Raw genomic sequence first — 19,112 nt, 5'->3', positions numbered from 1 at the left:
CCCCTATATCATTTATGCAAATTGTACATACACGTATAAACTGCTAACTGTTCATGCAGACTAAGCATTGCTGTGCACATATGGTCTCCCACTAGGGAACTGATTCCATATTTGTGCATTTTAATACTTTGCAAACAAATGCAGATATCTTTGTAATTAAACAGGCTATTTAATGTTCTGTAGAATGTGACCATGTCAAGATTTGCTGCAATTTATTCCCACTTATTAGGTTCATACTGTAGAAGGGAGCCGTTAACAAAGGAATGAGATAACAAAAAAACCCCAAACTCATTAACAAAGGAATGAGGTAACAAAAAAACCCCAAACCCAACTATAGAGAAACACAATAATGATGAGTCTCCCTTTATCCTCATAATTTTTTTTTTGCTGATGACTGTTCTGAACAGGTTGTCTGTGTGCTGGAGAGCCACTCACCTGGTAAAATTAAAGGTTTAAGCTTTGCAAGAATTTTCCTTTAGTACTGATTAACCTCAAATTAATGTTTGAAGATGACATATAACATGAAGTATATGATTCGCTTTTTTCTTTTCATGGGAACACAAAAGCTATTTCAAGTCTGAATTTCAGCATAGACTATTAATAAGAATTGTCTCCAGGGGAAAAAAAATATTTATTACTTTGGAGATAGCAAGATTTCCTTTGGGCTGATATAAGGAAATAAGAGGCTTTTGAAAAGTCTAGATAGAATTTTTTTACTGGCTTTAAAAAAGGAAAAAACAATGTAAAATTAGGGCAATACTAGTTACACTGTGCTTTGGTATAATCAATAAAACATTTTTAAAAGTAATGACTAAAGCCCATTCAGTAAACCTCTGAGTAACACCAGGGAAAAGAAAGTTTCCTGTAGTCTCCCACATCACCTGCTTCTCCTCCTCTCAGTGAGCATTAGAGCCATTCTCTTCCAGGGGTGGCTGCAGGGTGGATGGATGTACCAAATCCAGCACTTTGGAGTGATCTTGTTTCAAAAGCCATCTCAAAACAAAGTTGCACGAAAAACAAATTCAACCCTCCAGAGTGATTCTGGAGCTGTTTTCTTGCAGCCTTACCTTGATGATTTTCAATCATAAAATGCAGAAACGCAGTTGGCAAACTTGGCTCTCAATTTAATGCCTGTGTCTACTTTGGCTTCTGTGTTCTGTATTTACAACTGAGAGAGCAAGAAAGCAGCTGGCCGCTGTGAAATACAAAGGGGGTCTCTGGCCATCCCCACCTTAGGGGGTTGGCCATTCTCATTCAACATTTGAGCCTGTCAGAAGGTGTGAGCAGGTGCCACAAAAGGTCTCAATAGATCACAGCTCCAGCCCCATGGATTGGTGCCTGGGTGTATTTTTATGGAAAGAGCACACTAATGGGGAGAAAATGAAGGAAAAATTGAAAAAAAATTACTCCCTCCCTCTTCAAAGCTTCTTCCAGCAGCAGCCACAAAAACTGGACATAATTAAATCTTCAGGAACTGAAGGACATTCTATCAGCCCATGCAGAAGTGAATGATATGACAGTAAATTTCTGCCATTTTACTCTTTTATAGTCAGGGGGGACATCCAGAGATGGCATAGAAGGTGAGTAAAAGCCATCTAGTCTGTCTGTTTACCACTGATCTCCCCCTTGATATATTCCTCAGTCTCTGTCGTTCCTCCCCTGAGAAGTGCTGTCACTAACACATCACTCCTCCTGGGCCTGAGAGGATGGTGTCTGCAGCCTGAGAGGCTGTGCCAGAGCCGACCTGTTCGTTATCTGGCAGACTGCACTCTCACAGGCAATTCCATTCACAATATCCATCCCAATGACAAAGTACATTTTTTACGTGTCTGGTTTCCAACCACATAGATCTAAGTGCTATTCTGGGTCCCTTTTTTTAACGTTGGAAATCACTGACATAGCGTAAGTTGTGTTTATTGGCCTCTTTCTTTCAAGCTGCTGGATTGACAGAAGTTTTCCTTTAAAAAATGTCTTACATGCTTTGGTGGTAAGGGCACTGCTCTGGCTGGACTAAGAGAACTAATAACAATGAGCTTTCCACAAAAGACCCACAAAAAATAAAATTATCTTTGAAATGTGAAGCTGCATTTCAAAAATATTAATATTCCAAAATTAGGTTAAGAATATTGGGAAAGGACCCTTGTAAGTTATTTGAACTCTGCACTTAACTTCACATTATTATTGTTGTTTAAATGAAAAAAGTAATCCAGTGAAAATTAAATGAGCAATTTTCATGTGAAAGCCTCTGGGCATTATAAAGATTCACAGCACAAAGTGTCATGCTGCTTCATAATAAATTGATCTGAGTAAGGTACTAAATATCTGCTGTCTTTATAACTAAGAAAACATTTTGCATTACCAGTTTCTGAAACAGATTGACAACGAAAATTTTCCTTCAATACACAGCCACAGGTTACATGCTCCAGCATCTTCCAGTGGCAGCATCCATCCTCCTATACTCTGGCAGGAAAAATAACCCTGATTTAATTAATTAGTGTCTTCAACTACTGTTGAGCTCATTAGCAACCCTCTAACATTGTATGTTCTGAAGATATATGCTTAAGTGCAGTAATTGTAGGTATTGGTTCATTAGCAAGTATGATCAACATGGGTTATCAAAAACATTTTTCATGCATAACAAATAGAGCAAATTGCTAAAACAATAAAAGAAATATCTAAGATCTACAGCAGGTTCATCTACATGATGTAATAAATTGTTAACATTAGAAGCAGATTTATAATAACTTAATTTTCCACCTTCTTTAGTCTAAAGGAGACCAGGGATAGTGTCCTGCTTTCTGCAGAAAGTTTCTGCCCTGGCTGACAAAATGTCAGGTGAAATTAAGACTGTGCAATGAAGAAAGGGTTCTTTTAGATGTGATAGACTCCCTTTAGAAATCTTGCTGATTGCACAGAGGCTGTGCAATTATGGGCACTTGTGAACTGTACTTCATTACAATGACAAACTGGTGGCACTGGTGAGACATGTAACTCTCTCAGTATTAAATGAACACAATTCAAATACTCTTTTAGAATCAGCATAATCATTTGGAAAAAAAAAAAAAAAAAACCAACACAGGGGCATGCTTAAGGAACATGGTAACAACATAGTTGCACTTTCCCCTCCAAAGATTAAAACAAGGTAGTATTTATTTCCTCCTTCTTGGGCAATAGAAATCTCATGACTTTCAATATTTTCTCTTGACTTAAGAAATGTAAATGTTGCCATCAGATTTCTACTGGAAGCTTCTGTTCTTGTGTATTATAGGCAGAGGCGCAGTATTTTAATATTTTCCATATGAACCATGATACATTTTAAGTTTTGCACACTTAATTTTCAAAGGGAATTACACTAAAAGGAGAACTATTACTAGATGTCAATGAATAGACCTATGACTGATGATAGTTCTAAGTTTTAGAGATGCACAAGTATTCTTCCTTAGCTTAAGACAATAATACTTACCTATGGAGAAGAGAAATGAACAATGGAAGGGTTGACTGCCTTCATTACACAAAGTAACATTACTGTGTAGTTCATAACTCATTAACTGGAGAAATGCAAATTTAAAAAGAGAAATATTTCTACTATACAGTATTACAAACATATATTAAACAAAGCCATACATAAGGAAAATGTACAAAATTTTAAGTCTTTCACTTTGACATTTTCTGCTAAAAAGTTTTGATTTATGGCTTCTGTTTCAAGATCTTTGTGAATGTTCATAAATGAGCAGAATTTACATATTGTTCTAACATGTTCCCAAAAGGGAAAACTGCTTCCCTTGTAGAAAATACTAAAATTAATTTGAGGAGAAAAATCATGAAATGAGAATGAATAATGACCTGGTCATGCAAGCTCTCCTCATTTGGCATTTATTGTATGGCCCCTGTAAACCCAGCCACTCACGTAAGTGTTTAGAACACTAGACTATGCCATGCTCACCTTTCACTGAAAATTTGGATAATCAGAATAAATTTAATGGAATTATGGAAACTTCTTCCCAGCACAGTGCTTGCAAATTACTCAACAGCTACATATATTTACTTTTGGGTTTGATAATTTTTAGCCGATACCTTGACCCGTTTGACATCCTCCCACTATGCTCTGCAGCGCTGCAAGAAAAGGGCAGCAGTCCCCAAACCCAACTCCCTCTATCAAACCTACGTGTCAGATAAGAATAGCAAAGCAGAAGAATGCAGATGAAACTAGAAGGGATACACGGTCAGTCAGTGTTAATCCTTTTTAATATTCCACTTCCCACCAGAGAGGATTTAATTGTTTCTTAAATGGCTCTAGGGCCTCTGAATGAGCAAACCTGTCCAACAGAGCAGACATTTCTTTGAAAAAAAATCTCTGTAATAAATATTGATCTATCACAACCATAGATAATTCTGGAGTCATGGCAATATCTCCTTGCCTAATTAAACTGTGCTAATATGAAAATGCGGGCCAGGCCCATAAGGCACAAGAGATCTGAGGGAGTGTGGAAATGCCTGGAAGATGCAAGCTCTGGGCAGAGGCACAGAAAGGCACAGGAACTGTGCTTGCATGCTAATGAACTCCAACAGATCCTAATCCATACAGATGCAATTTAAATTCCCTTCCACATCCTCAGCCTTAAATTCTCCTAATTAACCCACAGCCATGAGATAAGCAGCCATGCAGAGTGGGGGGGATGGCTCAACAGAGGTGACAAAAGGCAAAAGGCTACTCCTTGGCACTTCTCTTTCCTCGGGATTTGAAGGTTGTGTCAATCATTAAGCCAGACTCAGAGGGGTAATCAAAATGTGATTTCCTTAATTTCCCCATGACATTTTAACTTTTACCTTATAAGCATTCCTGGATTTAGAGCTGGCAAAAAATTGTAGCAATCACAAAACACACACTTCCTCAACCACGTGGCAGCACTTCAAAGCATTTCACTCCCACTTGACAAGGAAATTTGTTAAAGATGGGAGGCAGTATTTCACCAGCTTGGCTTACAGTTTTTGTAGAGACACTTAGCTTCCTACAGAGGTTTGACTAATAGAAGTCAATTTATTTCCAGCTCCAGCACCATGCAGACTGGCAAGGATACCATAGAAGAGAAGTGCTATGCCTTATTTTGAGTGGTGTCACAGCAACCCAGCAGTGTTGCATGTTACTACATGTAGAAACATGTTACAAACCACAATTCCCAGAGCCATATCCCTCAAACTCTCTGTAGATGGGATTTACAAACCACAGTTCTTCACAAGCATTCCTAGGACTGCGACTCTTCAACAGCAGTCCAATGCTGCCTTAACACCTAACAGGGTAGATCCAGAGAGACCTGCTTGTTTTCAGTAAAATTCCTCATAATTTACACTCATTCAAAAGCAGTATTTGTCAAAGGGTTTTTTAGTAATCACAATAAGACAAACTGCTGTCTATGGTTTTGGGCATTTTCTGGTTTTTTGGTTTTTTTGTTTTGTTTTGTTGTTTGGGTTGTGGGTTTTTTAAAATGAATGGTAACAAAGAGCTGCTTTCAGTAAGCATTGAGAGCCCTGCTACTCCACTGCAATTAAATGAGATGAAAAGTATTTGATTGTCCATTTATCAGTATTTGCATATATGAAAAGATTTTGCCCATGCAAATGTATGCAGGTGTTGTTTAATAAAAAGGTTCTAATGTGTTCTTTTTTTAATACAACTCAGAAATCTGAAGGAATTACACAATTTCACAAATGGCTAATCTCAGCTTTCCATCTCTATTACTGTTATTTTCAAATCAATTTGAGTGATCCCTTTAGTGTTTACTGTTACATCTGGCTAGTATATTACTAGCTTATTTGAAGAGAGTTGGTGTCCTCATTTTGAATTTTAATGAAGACCACACTGCATAAATCACTGACATTAGATTCCCTACTAGTACACTTGGCCTTGATGGAAAGCTGACGCAAGACAAAAAGATATAAATGCCATTACATTACTGCAAATGAATAATCCAAATCATGGGTCGTCCACAGCACCTGACTATGACTGCCACATTCAGTCTTTACATAGTTCAGGGGCAAAATTAAGAAGTAAACTTCAGGTCTCTTGATTTATGATACAGCTTGATTTATGATTTATGTGTTCTACAGTCACTTAGAAAGCTATGATTTTTTTTTCCATCTCTGAGAAAGGAAAAATGCCACACTGGGACTTAACTTGTACGAACACTTACAAGTATTTTTAGATGGACAACACTGATTTGCTTTGTCAAACTACCTGCTACTGCACTCCTAACAAAAAGTCATAGCACAGACTGAGACAGGGAAAAAAACTGAGATGTACTAAACTTGACAAGTGAGTCAGACTTTACTTGCTTAGGTCTCAGGTCTTATTCCACGCTGTGCTCTGAGAGAGAGACAGGCACTATTCCAGGTCTGACTGTGGATTATAATGCAGCTTCTGAATGGGAGACATTCAGGCCTTTTGGAGGTACCCAGAATATACAGAGAATACATGATCTTGTCAGGCTGATTTTCTTATCTGTATCTAGAGATGTGTTAATTTATGCACAAATCTAGCTGTGTATAATGATCTTGCTTTTCCCCCTACTAACTCTGCAGAGTTAATGTTAAGCCCTTCCATAAAATGATCACTGTCAGTGATAGTGATTCCACCTGAGAAAGTTCTTGACCTGAATGAGCTTTTCCTTCATTGACACTGGGAGATCTGAAGTTTGTTGAGCTCATTTCCCATTGAGGGATTCATCTTTCACAGTCAACAGAGCTGAAGTGTCTAAAATTTAAACTCCCAGCAAGATCTCAGTGAAAAATAGAAACATATGTCTCACATTAAGAACTAAAACATAAAAACATTACAGAAGTATTCATACTGACTTTAGAATGTGATCATTTACTGCACAGCAGTGAGCATGGGCATTGAGAATGCCATCTGCTGGTAAAAGCAGCATGAGGAAGTACAATTCCTTGTAAGGCAACTTCCAAAAATGAGAAAGTTAAGAAACATCATGTGGTCAGTTGTTTGGTTTGGGTTTGTTTGGTTGTTCTTTCTTTTTTTTTTTAACTGCTAATTTGAAGTTGGTTTTCTTTCTTCCAATAAACTAGCTTTACCTGCATGATATGATTGATTTTATATAGAAACTTAGGTGGGAATGGTTTTTGAACTAGAAGAGAATTAAGAATTTATTTTGCACTGGAAAAGATCGACTTTTGAAAATTGTAACAATTTAAAAGATATCATACATAGCAAGGAAATATGAATAGATCTGAAAGACTGAGATTGCTTCTACTTTCTTGCTCTTCTGGGGGGGAAGCCATATGAGAAGCAGCTGAGGACACTTGGATGCTCAGCCAGGAGAAGGCAAGACTGAGGGGAGACTTCACTGTGGTCTTCAACATCCTTGTGACAGGGAAGCAGAGGGATGGGTGCCAATCTCTTCACTCTCATGACCAGTGACAGGACTCAAGGAAGTGGCATGAAGCTGAGTCAGGAGAGATTTAGGATAGATACAAGGAAAATGTTTTTCATGCAGAGGGTGGCTAGGTACTAGAACAGGCTCCCCAGGGAAGCGGTCACAGCACCAGCCTCATAAAGTTCAAAAAGTGTTTGGACAATGCTTTTGGGCACACGGTGTACGTGGTTGCTCGGGTGTCCTGCGCAGGGCCAGGAGTTGGACTCAATGATCCTTATAATTCCCTTCCAACTCATCAAGTTCTATAATTCTGTGATTCTCCTATTTCACTGGATCTCAAAAGTAATTGGCAAGAATTTATGAACTATTTGGTGAGAACATGGAAAACCGTACAGTACAAATTAAAAAAAAAAAATCAAAGTCAGCAGTGAATCTCTTTGTTAGTGTGTCATCACATAGAGCAAGTGATTCCAAGCTTTCTGTGGCCAGTTTGTGATTTGACCACAGTGGACAAAACCTGTCTGGTAACTCCACTTACAATCCAGTGATTGTTATCATAGGAGTACAGCAAGATGCACAGAAGCCATATCTCTGCTGGTTTCAGAATTGTCTCTGCTGAGTTGAAAACCTTTTCTTTCTCTTTTTTTTCCCCCTCAATGATAACTGATGAAGTGTTTTATGGCATCCAGTTTCATAGCCAACAACCAACCAAGTTACCTAAACTATCTAACAAAAACCAACAGTTTTTTGTTAGATAGTTTAGGTAACTAAACCAACCAAAAGGTCTAATATTGGCCTAGTGTTTTCTGAGTGTCCCATCATTGCAAGCCAGTCAGAAACATGGGACAGTACATGAGATTGGGATTCAGAAAGGACTTGGTCTAAACTTGATTTGATTATTGCTTAGACTAAGTTAACAATCACTGACAAAGAGATGTCCATCTGTTCAAAAGTAAGACCAAAAAAAATGCTGGAAGGGACAGATGTCAACCCAAACATATTTAATAGCAGAGGGAAGCCAGAAACAAAAGTAAAACTACAAAACATAATTTGTGAGCAGAGTCATCCCTGACCACAGCTTTTCCTAAACTCATCTCTTAGAAAGTACATATTTATTTATTGTCAGCTGTGGTGTGACTCCAAGAAAGGCAGTGCACCTGGAAGATCCAAACCTGACAAGATGCCATTCACATTTTTCCACTAAGTTACCATGACTTACTCTGACATATAGGAAGGTTCCAAGAGGAGGAGCATGGATAAAGGAAGGTAAGTGTCATCTTGGATGAACACAAGTTTCTCTCAAGTCCTGAAAACATCTGCTAATTTGAAAACAGCATTTTGGGAAAGAAAGGAACAGGATACAAGGTTTAAAATAAACTTAAGAAATTTAAAGAAATAAGGAAAATAACATTTTTTAACATCAGCATCACAGAATGAAGCCTTTGATCTCTGCTGTGTCCATGCAAAAGCTGCCCCTGCAGGGCTACCAAAGCTGTCTCTGAAACAAGACAGTAGAGCCCTGTTAACTCAGAGCTGTGGGGAAGGTAAATGCCGGTGTGGTGAGACTTTCCTGATGGATCTTCTGACAGGCCCATCACTGGTGAGATCATTCCTCTTCAAGGGACTGAAGTCTGGGGCTGAACTCTCCTGGGTGGAGGTACCAGCCATATGTGGCTGTCGGGCTAGCTCTACAGGACTGCCCTGCATACCACTCTTTCACTTCCCGCTGTGAAAGAAAGATCTCAGGGCACTCCCTTCTTTAACATCGTCCCTGACCAAAAGTCTAGGCATGAAGGCAAAAAGTGTTAAATCTGCCAGGATTGGAATATTGCCCTGAATATAACACGCTGTATACAACACACAACTGCTACCCTGGAGAGCAGCACTATGTTAAAAAACTCACTTGATTCTCAGAGCACTCTAGAAATTCATGAGGACACATGTAATTACAGAGATTACCAGCTGTCTCCCGACACTGCATGAAAACTCCAGTTAGGAATGAAAGTCAGAGGAGCATCAACTCTTCAAGTATGTAACGTGCTGTGTGAAACTCAAAAAAGTAGAGATACACCAAATAAAGTGAATCTCTAAGCATTTTCTAGATTCTCTGCAAGAAGCTGATTGCTTGGCCCAGAATATACTTTTAATTTAAAGCAAATTAATTACAAAGGGTGCACACAGCCCATGAAAAGGTCCAGAAATAAAAACAATACCTTTTTAGGTATGTAGGGGTCTAATGAATGGCTGCACTATACTGTTCAAGAGACTGAACAGTAAGTCTACCATGTTTAAGGAAATCGGCTGGCTTGATTTTCTTGCTCTCCTTCCTCTGACTACTGTCTACAAATGGCTGTGGAGAACCCACAACCCACATCAATTAGCACAACCCAGTATATGAGCTTCCCCCACTCAACAGCTCCTAACAGATTAATACTTCAAGATCCTTCTATTCATCACAAAATGAGTATGTTGGCAAAGTCTCCTTTCACATGATAATCCACTGCTTGACATACAATGACACTATCCCAAAGCTGAGGACAAAATGTGATTCTTGTTATAATTACAGGCTTTAATAGGTACAGAGGGTTGTTAGGTGCAGAGCAAGTATTCTCACTAGGGAGTCTTCAAGAATACAATTGGTGCACCCAAACTATTTAGGCCATTGAGATGGTCCTATGATCAAAGACACCCATCCCTACTTTTTAAGATTAGGTTTTAGATAGATAGATAAAATAGCATATTGAAACATAAAAAGAATGGAATTACTGAAACAGGGGACAGGAAGATTAAAATATGTAAAGTTGCTGGGAAATGGTAAATGTGCAAAAGCCTAATTAGTATTGAAAAATATTTAAATCTTCCATGTCTAATGAACTTTTAGAATTTGAGCTTTGCAGCTAATAATGTTAGGTGTGAAAAAAATCAATATCACTATATAAATTATTATGAGCAATGCCATTAAACTATTGCTTTGAGACAAGCATTAAATCCTATCCCAAGATACTCTTGAAGGCTTACTTTCTATATCTGTTTAAAGTACTGGCCACATACAAAATATACATTTTTTAAAAAGTTTTTGCAAGTGTTGTGCAAGTTCTAGAAGACCAGGAAAACTACAGGACACAGTCTGAGGTTAAGAAAGCATGCTGGAAGGCCATAACACCCATGACAGGATGTATACTGCTTCCAAGCCTTAAGATCAGAAGCAAGACTCCTGTAGTTGGCCTCTCTTAGGGCTCCGTCAAATTTCATCCCCTTTGCTTTAAGTAGTTAAACAATGGTGTCAGCAAATAAAAACCTGACTGGAACACAAATACCAGCATGCAGTGCCATGTTCAGCAACAAAAGCCAGACTAGAGGAGGGAGGTGGGGTTTTTAATTACCAAGATGGGAGCTTACCAAGTTCAGAGACTGGTTGAGAAGTATTTTGCCTGTGTGAGGTGCTGAGCAATTTTCTTCACCATTGTAATTGGTTTGGTTTTGTCTTCACCTATTGACTCACCTTTATCTGCACCAATGAGTTTTCTTACTTTTGCTCTTTCCAGTCTCTCAGGTGTGGGGAGAGATTCAATCCACTATGAAGAGCTTACAAGACCTAGGAAAGCTTATTCATTACTCAGGACATGGGAACCAAAGCTGGCATCAGTCTTCTCTGAAGAAAAGACTGAAGGAAAGCACTGTCGTGACACTGGCCCAGCTTCCAAAGGCAGCCTTTGACAGCGGGGAGTTGATTTCCACGTGAAAATCTGCGTAGTTCCTTAGAATCACTCAGAGATTATACGCGCTAAGAATATGGCTAATCTCTCACAAGAGATTTTTTTTTCTTTTTTTGTTTGTGCTTTGGAGGGCTCTTTTGTGAGGTTGATTGCTTGTTTTAATTAACACCCCAAGCTTTCCAGAGTTGCAGATGGGCACAATGTACCACACATAGCAATGCATGAGACAGGGGCAGAGGGACACAAGAGGGTGATTTATCTCACCATTACAGACAAGCTTTGAAGTACTAAAATACATAAAATTGCAACACCAAAACAATACTGAAATTCACACAAGTTTGTTTATGAATTGGTTATTATTTTAATACAATTTTTTACTCTCAATCTTTTATTTTATCAGAAACTGGTTTTAAATCACAGACAGATTAAAATCTGCAAATCCAGGTCACCAGAAGCACTGCTTTTCTTCTCAGCTCTAGGAACAGATTACCACAGCAACTACAACCCCAAACTAATCATCTTGTCTTTTTGGTGGGACCATCTGGGGGGTTGATGCAAAAACATACACCTTACTTACAGAAGCATCCAGCTTTCTATTTGGGACCGACTGCAGTGCTTAACTCGCCTACTCACAGGGGCTGTGAGGTACTGTGGGATACTCCTGGCAGTCAGGATCAACGGATTTGCAGCCAGTGTGGATGCACCTCTTGTACCTGTCTCTACAAGGCAGATGACAGCTGGAGCACTTGTAAGGTTGCTCTCAGTAGCCACAGTGCCAACTCTTATTCTACAGATGGCAGTGGGAGTAAACATGAGCTCCCCATTCCACCCAGTCTGGAGACAGGGAGTGCCTCAACTCTTCTTACTTGGGTCTGGTTCTATCTCTGAATACTGGGGTAGGCAATTCACTTCATATGAAGTAATGTTTGTATCTTTCAAGAAAGAAGACAAAATGTTCACTTTTTTGCTAATTAGGGGTATTTTTGTTTCTGTTCCAACTTCAAAATACTAGATAGTACTTTCTCTAATCCAAAATCCAATCCAATTATTTCACAGATCTTTGGATCCAGTCTCTTCTCATTAAAAGGCCAATTAAAAACCTTTAATATTTCTCTCAAGTAATTGATAAATTAGATAAGAAAGTAACAAATTCCACAAAAGCAAAGTACGTAAATCTTAACAAAATTAAGAAAAACAGACATCTGACAAAAATGTCGCACATGACAAAAAGAAATTAGATTTTAAAAGTGGTAATGATATTCTGGTTACATATTTATCATAAATCCATGATGGAAGAGATGAAAGGTAGGTCATCTGTAAATGATACTGGACAGAGGTCAGAAATGAAATATTGTTTAAATTTTCAGTTTCAGAAATCCCACATAGACAAAATATTACGAAAAACATTGAGGAATCTCACAAGCAACACATTAAGAATTATAATTCTATCAGAAAACCCTTAACAAAGTAACCTTTGTGAATATACCTGTGAATATTATAAGCATATTAGGTATGCTTAATTTTCATTCTAATAAAGAGGAATGGGGATTCAAATTTCATAATGCGGTTAAAATGTTATCATTACTCATAACTAACTTAATCCCATGCCTTTGGTAGCTGCCTCACACAAGCCAAAACCTGTTCCCATAAAACAGGGGCTATTCTATAATGATTGAACTGACTGTATTTAATTTTGATACAGGCATTTAAAAATAACCTCTCACTAATTTTGCTGATTCACACTAATAGCTTAGTGTGAATCAGCAGGTACCAGTGTTTTGGCAGCAATGCAAATGCATGCTAATTTTCTTTGAGATCTTTCCTAAAAAAAGCAGAAATGGAAGTCAATGCCAGAATGATTGTCACATAAGTGCAACACCTTACTCACTGTAAAAAAGATGATAAAGAGAGTTATTAGAATCTCTAGAATTTTAAATAGTACTAAGAAAAGAAGACTTTTGCAATTTTTGTATCCAAACACATAGGCTATTACACTGTAATCCTCTCCAAAACCACCGAAATCCCTGCATCTCCCCACAAAAAGCTCAGGAGCAGTCCAGTGCATATGCTCCCATCAACACCCTCCAACAGGACCCAGGGGCTCCTGGCTTTGTGCTGCTGAGCAGCTCCACGGCTGCAGCCCTGGGATTGCAATTTTGCAATTTTTGTATCCAAACACATAGGCTATTACACTGTAATCCTCTCCAAAACCACCGAAATCCCTGCATCTCCCCACAAAAAGCTCAGGAGCAGTCCAGTGCATATGCTCCCATCAACACCCTCCAACAGGACCCAGGGGCTCCTGGCTTTGTGCTGCTGAGCAGCTCCACGGCTGCAGCCCTGGGCCAGTGGCAGCTGCAGGTCACCCTGCAGGGACACCATTTGCAGCCACTGCAGCGTGAGTCAGCTCAATTACCTTTCCCAGTCTGCCTCCATTTTCTTTCCTTCAATGCGCAAATACTTTGAGACACAAAGCAAGTCTTGCTGCCAACTAAAATTAACTTCCCCAAACGTATAATGAGCTAAAATGATCCCACTCAATAGCTACTCCAGCTATGATCACAGCCTCTAAATACCTGAAGAATCATATTTGTAGCATATCCCTAAATGTGCATACCAGACCACCTGAGATCTTAAACAAAATTAATTCCTGGGCAGTTATGGCTTTCTGATAGCACCTGAAAAATCTGGTCTTCACTTCCGGTCGCTTTTCCCTTTCTTTCATTTCAAATAACAGGTTTAGCTCAAGTACCTATGTCCTGATTTGAGGAATTTTGATGAACTGCAGTTGTCAAGTAAATCAGCACAAAACCCATGGTGTTCAGGATTTTATTAGTGATCCACAAGAACACATGGCAAGCTACTAGGTGTGATGTTCAGTGGCTTTTGATCTGCTTTGACAAAGGAAATGGGACTATACACCACTTGGTTGAAGTACAGAGCTGTACACATTGCTGATCAAAATTCCCAGATCCAAAAATTCTCCACAGGTTATGAGCAGCCCAAAACCGTAACTTTTGAAATGGTAACTGTCAGAAGGGAAGTTGTTAAGGCTTTATGGAACAATGACAGTACCATAAAGCAAAGACTTCTTAGGAAGCCCAAAGGAGGCAAGCCCACTGCTGCTGCAGATAGCTGCCAAGAGGAAATAAAACAGGTCTTGCACTTTGCCAAGATCCCCTTTGGCTGCAGGCAGGCTGGCAATAAATAGTCCTAGGCACAGGTAAGGAAGGACTCGTTCAAGTCAGCAGTTGGCCTCTGCACTGGTTAACGGGCAACAGGAGGCCTCCTGGTACTATCCACATAGGAAATGCATAGACGTTCTTGATAACCACAGGACGAAGTAGAAAGCAGCCATAGTGCATAGCTTGAGCAGTATTTATTAGAAGGTTGGGGGTGAACAGCTATTTAAATAAAATGGATTTTATCTAGACAAAGGCTTGAATATGCACCAATGCAACAGTTAAGTGTCTCCAGATGGAAACTGACAGATAAAATACCAGTGTACAAATCTTACAGAAGGGCTTTCAACAGCTTCAGCCTACCCCACCCAAAAACATGGTCTTTTGTGAGGATGTTTTATGCAGCTGAAACTTTCTTGTTAATTAAGCAAAGATTGGTAGGTACAGCTGCAATTTCAAATGAGCTCTTTCCAAGACTCTCCACTTGTTCTGCCTCACTACCAGATGCACATTTTCTTTTCCAGCTTGTACATTGTTTGCATTTTTTGTCCTTTTCATATTACCATAAGATGGAAGTTATCAGTACATGACAAAGAAAACAAAGGCACCCCTGGAATACCCCTTTAAAGTCATGGTGCCTGTTGTCGTGGCAACCATTTAATTAGTTCTGTTACTCATTTTTCACCAGCACCTGGCAACATCACCTCTCCAAGATCTGAATAATAATTAAGGAGTCTGTCAAGTCAGCTGCTTTACAAGGTAGTAGAAAAGATCTGCAGGAATTTCCATTCTGAATCTTATTTTAAGGAATCACAAATTACTCATAAATTGCCCAACAGCTGAATACAGTGTGCACAAATATTACCTTGACAACCCATCCCCTTGAAAAGAACACAAAAATAGTCTTGGGATCTAATCATGCTCCCTGCAGTAGCAGTACCTACATTGCTATTCACTACACAGGGAGGGGCATAAGACCTTAAATTCTTTAAGTGAAAACACACAAATGCTTTGACAGACAGTCACTTGCATGTCTTTCTTTTGACATCATAGGTATATGGCATGGGGACAGGCCCCATTTCCTCCAAGCTTCCTTTTGCAGAAAGATTGCTACCCCTCACATTGTTGCTGTCCATATCCTCAAGCTGTTCTGAGAAGCACACAAGCACACACTGAGCCACCACCCCAATTACCATAATTAAACATGATCATCAAACAGGCTCCAGTCAGCCAGCAGTCGGACTTGAGAAAACCAGGAGCCTTCCTCAAGAGTAAACTGTCCCTATATGTGAGCTGCACAGAGACTTGAGATTCAAAAGGCTGGAAAGAAAAAGGTTGTTTAATTACACTCCACAGGCAATCCCATCACCTTGGATGAATACTTCCCTTGGACAAAACGTCACCTAGTTACCTAAATTCCACTTCTGAGTTTGGGACCATAAAGGAATACAGACTTACAATCATCTCTTTGATAGGCCACCGTTTCAATGGTTGAACTCCCAAAATTTAATATTTGGGTGCTGTGACAAAGTAAACACTCTGAAATCTTATTAGAATGTGGCAACAAAAAAGCCTTCTCTCTGCCAAACAGCGGAGAGGATACAAAGGAGCCTCATACGGAACTCAATATCAGAGAACAGCAGAAAGAAACTAAAATAATTCTCTGATCTGTACAGTGGGCTTCTGGAGGTACAAATGCGCTTCTCCACAAAATTTTAGATGAGGAGTTGGTCAAAATGGATAGCTTTATCCCTTGATATTGCCTTTATTCAAGTTCCAGGCTCCCTTCATGCTTTGTAAACACAGATTTTGGCAGTTTATTGTTTAAAGATGGAGCAGTCATGAAAAACACATTCATTTCTGCTTGTCAGATATGTTGATGAATTCCAGTCACATGCGATCAAGCTAGAATTCAACACAATGACAGATTAAACAGCTAAGTCTAGACAACAAGGGGGGAAAAAAAATCAAAAATACAATTCCCTGAGAAAAATTCCTAAACAATTCTACATTCTTTCTGCTGGAAAAGGGCTGCACTAGCTTATCTTATTTATTATATGAAAGTAGAGTATTTGTTTTATTTTAATTCCCGCAGCGGTATTAGAATGTATAATCTAAAAGAGGCAGGAAAAACACAAGTCATGCTACAATATTTTTGCTACAGGAGCAACATAGGATCTATGTTTTTAAAGTAGAACAAAGATATGGCAAAAATGGGATACACTGCATTTTGCATTTCTTAAATTTTCTCTCTGTAAAACAAATGTCACTGAGGAATTGAATTGGCTTCATGACATTAAAATGAAAAGAAAGACAAGTATTTTAGGCCCCAGTTTACATCCACATAAATAAGGGGCTACATGTCTTTACTCAAAAATCTTCACGCTGTGTATTGTTTTATTGGTTATGCTGGTTTTCAAACCAGAGGATGAATCACAGAAGTATGTAATTTTTTCTTAACCCTGGCAGTGCTTCACTCTCTCTAGATATGGGGAGATACAGCAAAAACTGCTTTAACATATGCTGCAAGAAGAAAAAATTAGTTACACAAGACATTTTTAAAACCAATGTTGTCATGCTAGCAAGGCATCAGGGTCTCTTTGTCAAAAGTGTATAGCAACAGACCGCAGGAAGGTGATTTAGTAGTATGATACAAAACTTCATAGCCCTTTTCACCACACATGAGAGAGGTTACAGAAGCTGGAATTTTTAACACTTGTCAGTAGTAGGTTGTCCTGTATGACAGCACTCAATATGGATATGGCCACAATTATTTCACCAATGACAGAAACCTCTACTACTTTGAAAAGGTCATATGTGTTCACATGAGAAACTCAATTAAATTCATTCATACTCATTCAGCAATGTTATTAAGTGTAATGAGATCTTAGAAAACTTACCGAACACTTGATTCTCATGAAACCAGAGCAAACCCAAACTTTACACTTCACAAAACTGGTAAACAAAAGTTTCAGTTTATTGAATGAATCCTCTTAAGGAAGAATGAGCTTGGAAAAAAGGCAGCAAAAGAGATTTAGTCTTACTAACCCGATACATTTCTGATTTCCTCATACAAGCCAAAGAGAGTTCCTGGGAGTGAAGGCAGACTCACCATAATGCAGCTTCTCATACCAAGAAAGATGAATAAGTTCAAGTCCTTTGGGGAGAAACACAGGGCTCGAGCGGCAGAAGTGCAGCAGCTGTGACATCAGTTCTGGCTCTGTCCCACTATAGAGCTAACCTTCCCAGTTATTGTTTTGTGTGTACACCACCTACCACAATAGGCTTCCGTCACTGGACTACAGATTGGCGCCACATGAAGAAACTGTTCAATCGAAAGGTGAGTTTTCTTAACTTTAAAAAGGCCCTAAAACTACTGCACCAGGCAATTTCTGAGTGTAATTTAGCAGTTCTGTTCTTAAACTCACCTCGGACTTCAGGAGAGAATCGAGCTGAATGGCGAGACACAAAGAGCTTCAGTTCTTGATCCAAGTTGCATTCGACCAAGTTTGTGTCCCATGATCGGATTCCTAAAATTCAAAATACAAAATGCATGTAGCTTGACACATGAGCACTGGAAGTTTTAATTGAGTACTTTTTTATTTGCATTCAAATTATTTGCATATTTCTGTATTCCAAGCCCAGCCTCGCTTTCTTCTAAGGCACAAAGCAACTTTTTAAAATGCATTCAGGATTCTGACAGGAATCAGAAAAAAACCACCTGCCTTTCCAAAGGGTGACCATTCTTCAAGGCCCCGGCTTTAGAACTGCAGTAGTAGCCACTTTACAGTATGTTACCAATGTCCCTGACATGACTTTAAAATCCTAACATACAAATTTACAAAAACAGAAGTGAATCACCCAGAGGACTCTTCAGTCATGTTGTCCTTTTTAGAAGAAAAAGACAGCATTACCTAGCATGCTGCTAATTAATATTTAAATACAAAGTATTAAATTGCTGACGTCTTCATTCAGTATCTTTGAAGCATACCATATTTTAAATTAAAATTCAAGTGATCTTTTATTTATGAAGTGTCAGAACTCTAGTTTTGAAATTTGAAAATGCTGTGCTTGATCTTTTTTTTTTTTTAAAAACCAAATTGCATATCTCTGTTCCCTACTGTTTTTCCCCCAGCTACTTAAAAAGTAAGACACTTAACACTTACATGACCAAAAAAATATATATTATTCCAAAGTAGATTTTTAAGGACTGAAATTCGACCAGGGAAAAAAGTTATTGCAGCCAAAAGACAAGTTTCTAGTCTTCCATAAGATTTTAATGAACAATTTGGAAAAAAAAAAAGAATACACTTCAGATTTTTATATAATTTTGTTTTGAAACTGTTGTGAAAATCTTCTACTTTTGAAATAATGAGCAGGGTGTAACACTACTAGTGAGTCCAAGCACTACTGCCATTTTGAAAACCAAAATTGCACTCTTTTTGTCCAAAAAAATCATCATTACATTTACAGAAATGAACTGGCAAACATAAAATGGATTGCTGGTGAGGAAGTGTCTGAAGGCTCCTCCCCACATGACCATGCTTTTGTATGGAGTTATTGGATTAGACCACTTTGGGGTTTGACAATAAGATGCCTGAAGAGATCTGTGTCCAAGCCCTCAGAATGAGTTTAGAATTAACACTTCCCTCAGGGTTTCAGGCTGTGGATGTTACTTAAATGCCACTTCCCATGCTATATGTATTTTCTGTTTCAAGGCAGCATAAATGTCAGAACTTAGGCAGAAGCCATGTTGCAGGGACAAAGCATGAGGGGAAAAGAGGGAATAGCAGAGAAACCAGATCTGCAGTGCTAGTCTCCCATTGCAC

At 38.8% G+C, this 19,112-nt stretch overlaps 1 protein-coding gene across 1 annotated transcript in view; it reads right to left on the bottom strand.

Annotated features, from left to right (window-relative positions):
- MAP1B (microtubule associated protein 1B) overlaps positions 1-19,112 on the bottom strand; it is a 66,772-nt gene that overhangs the window by 44,106 nt on the left and 3,554 nt on the right. Inside the window, exon 2 of the mRNA XM_054289107.1 lies at positions 17,712-17,813. Coding sequence (XP_054145082.1) covers positions 17,712-17,813 — 102 coding nt within the window. The remainder of the gene's footprint in view (positions 1-17,711; positions 17,814-19,112) is intronic.

Source organism: Melozone crissalis, unplaced genomic scaffold (genome assembly GCF_028551555.1).
Source record: "Melozone crissalis strain CALT ecotype California unplaced genomic scaffold, PUWL_Pcris_2 ptg000005l_1, whole genome shotgun sequence".
In the NCBI taxonomy this organism is placed as follows: domain Eukaryota; kingdom Metazoa; phylum Chordata; class Aves; order Passeriformes; family Passerellidae; genus Melozone; species Melozone crissalis.
Note: the sequence above shows the minus strand (reverse complement) of the source record. Positions and strands in the feature narration are given on the sequence as shown.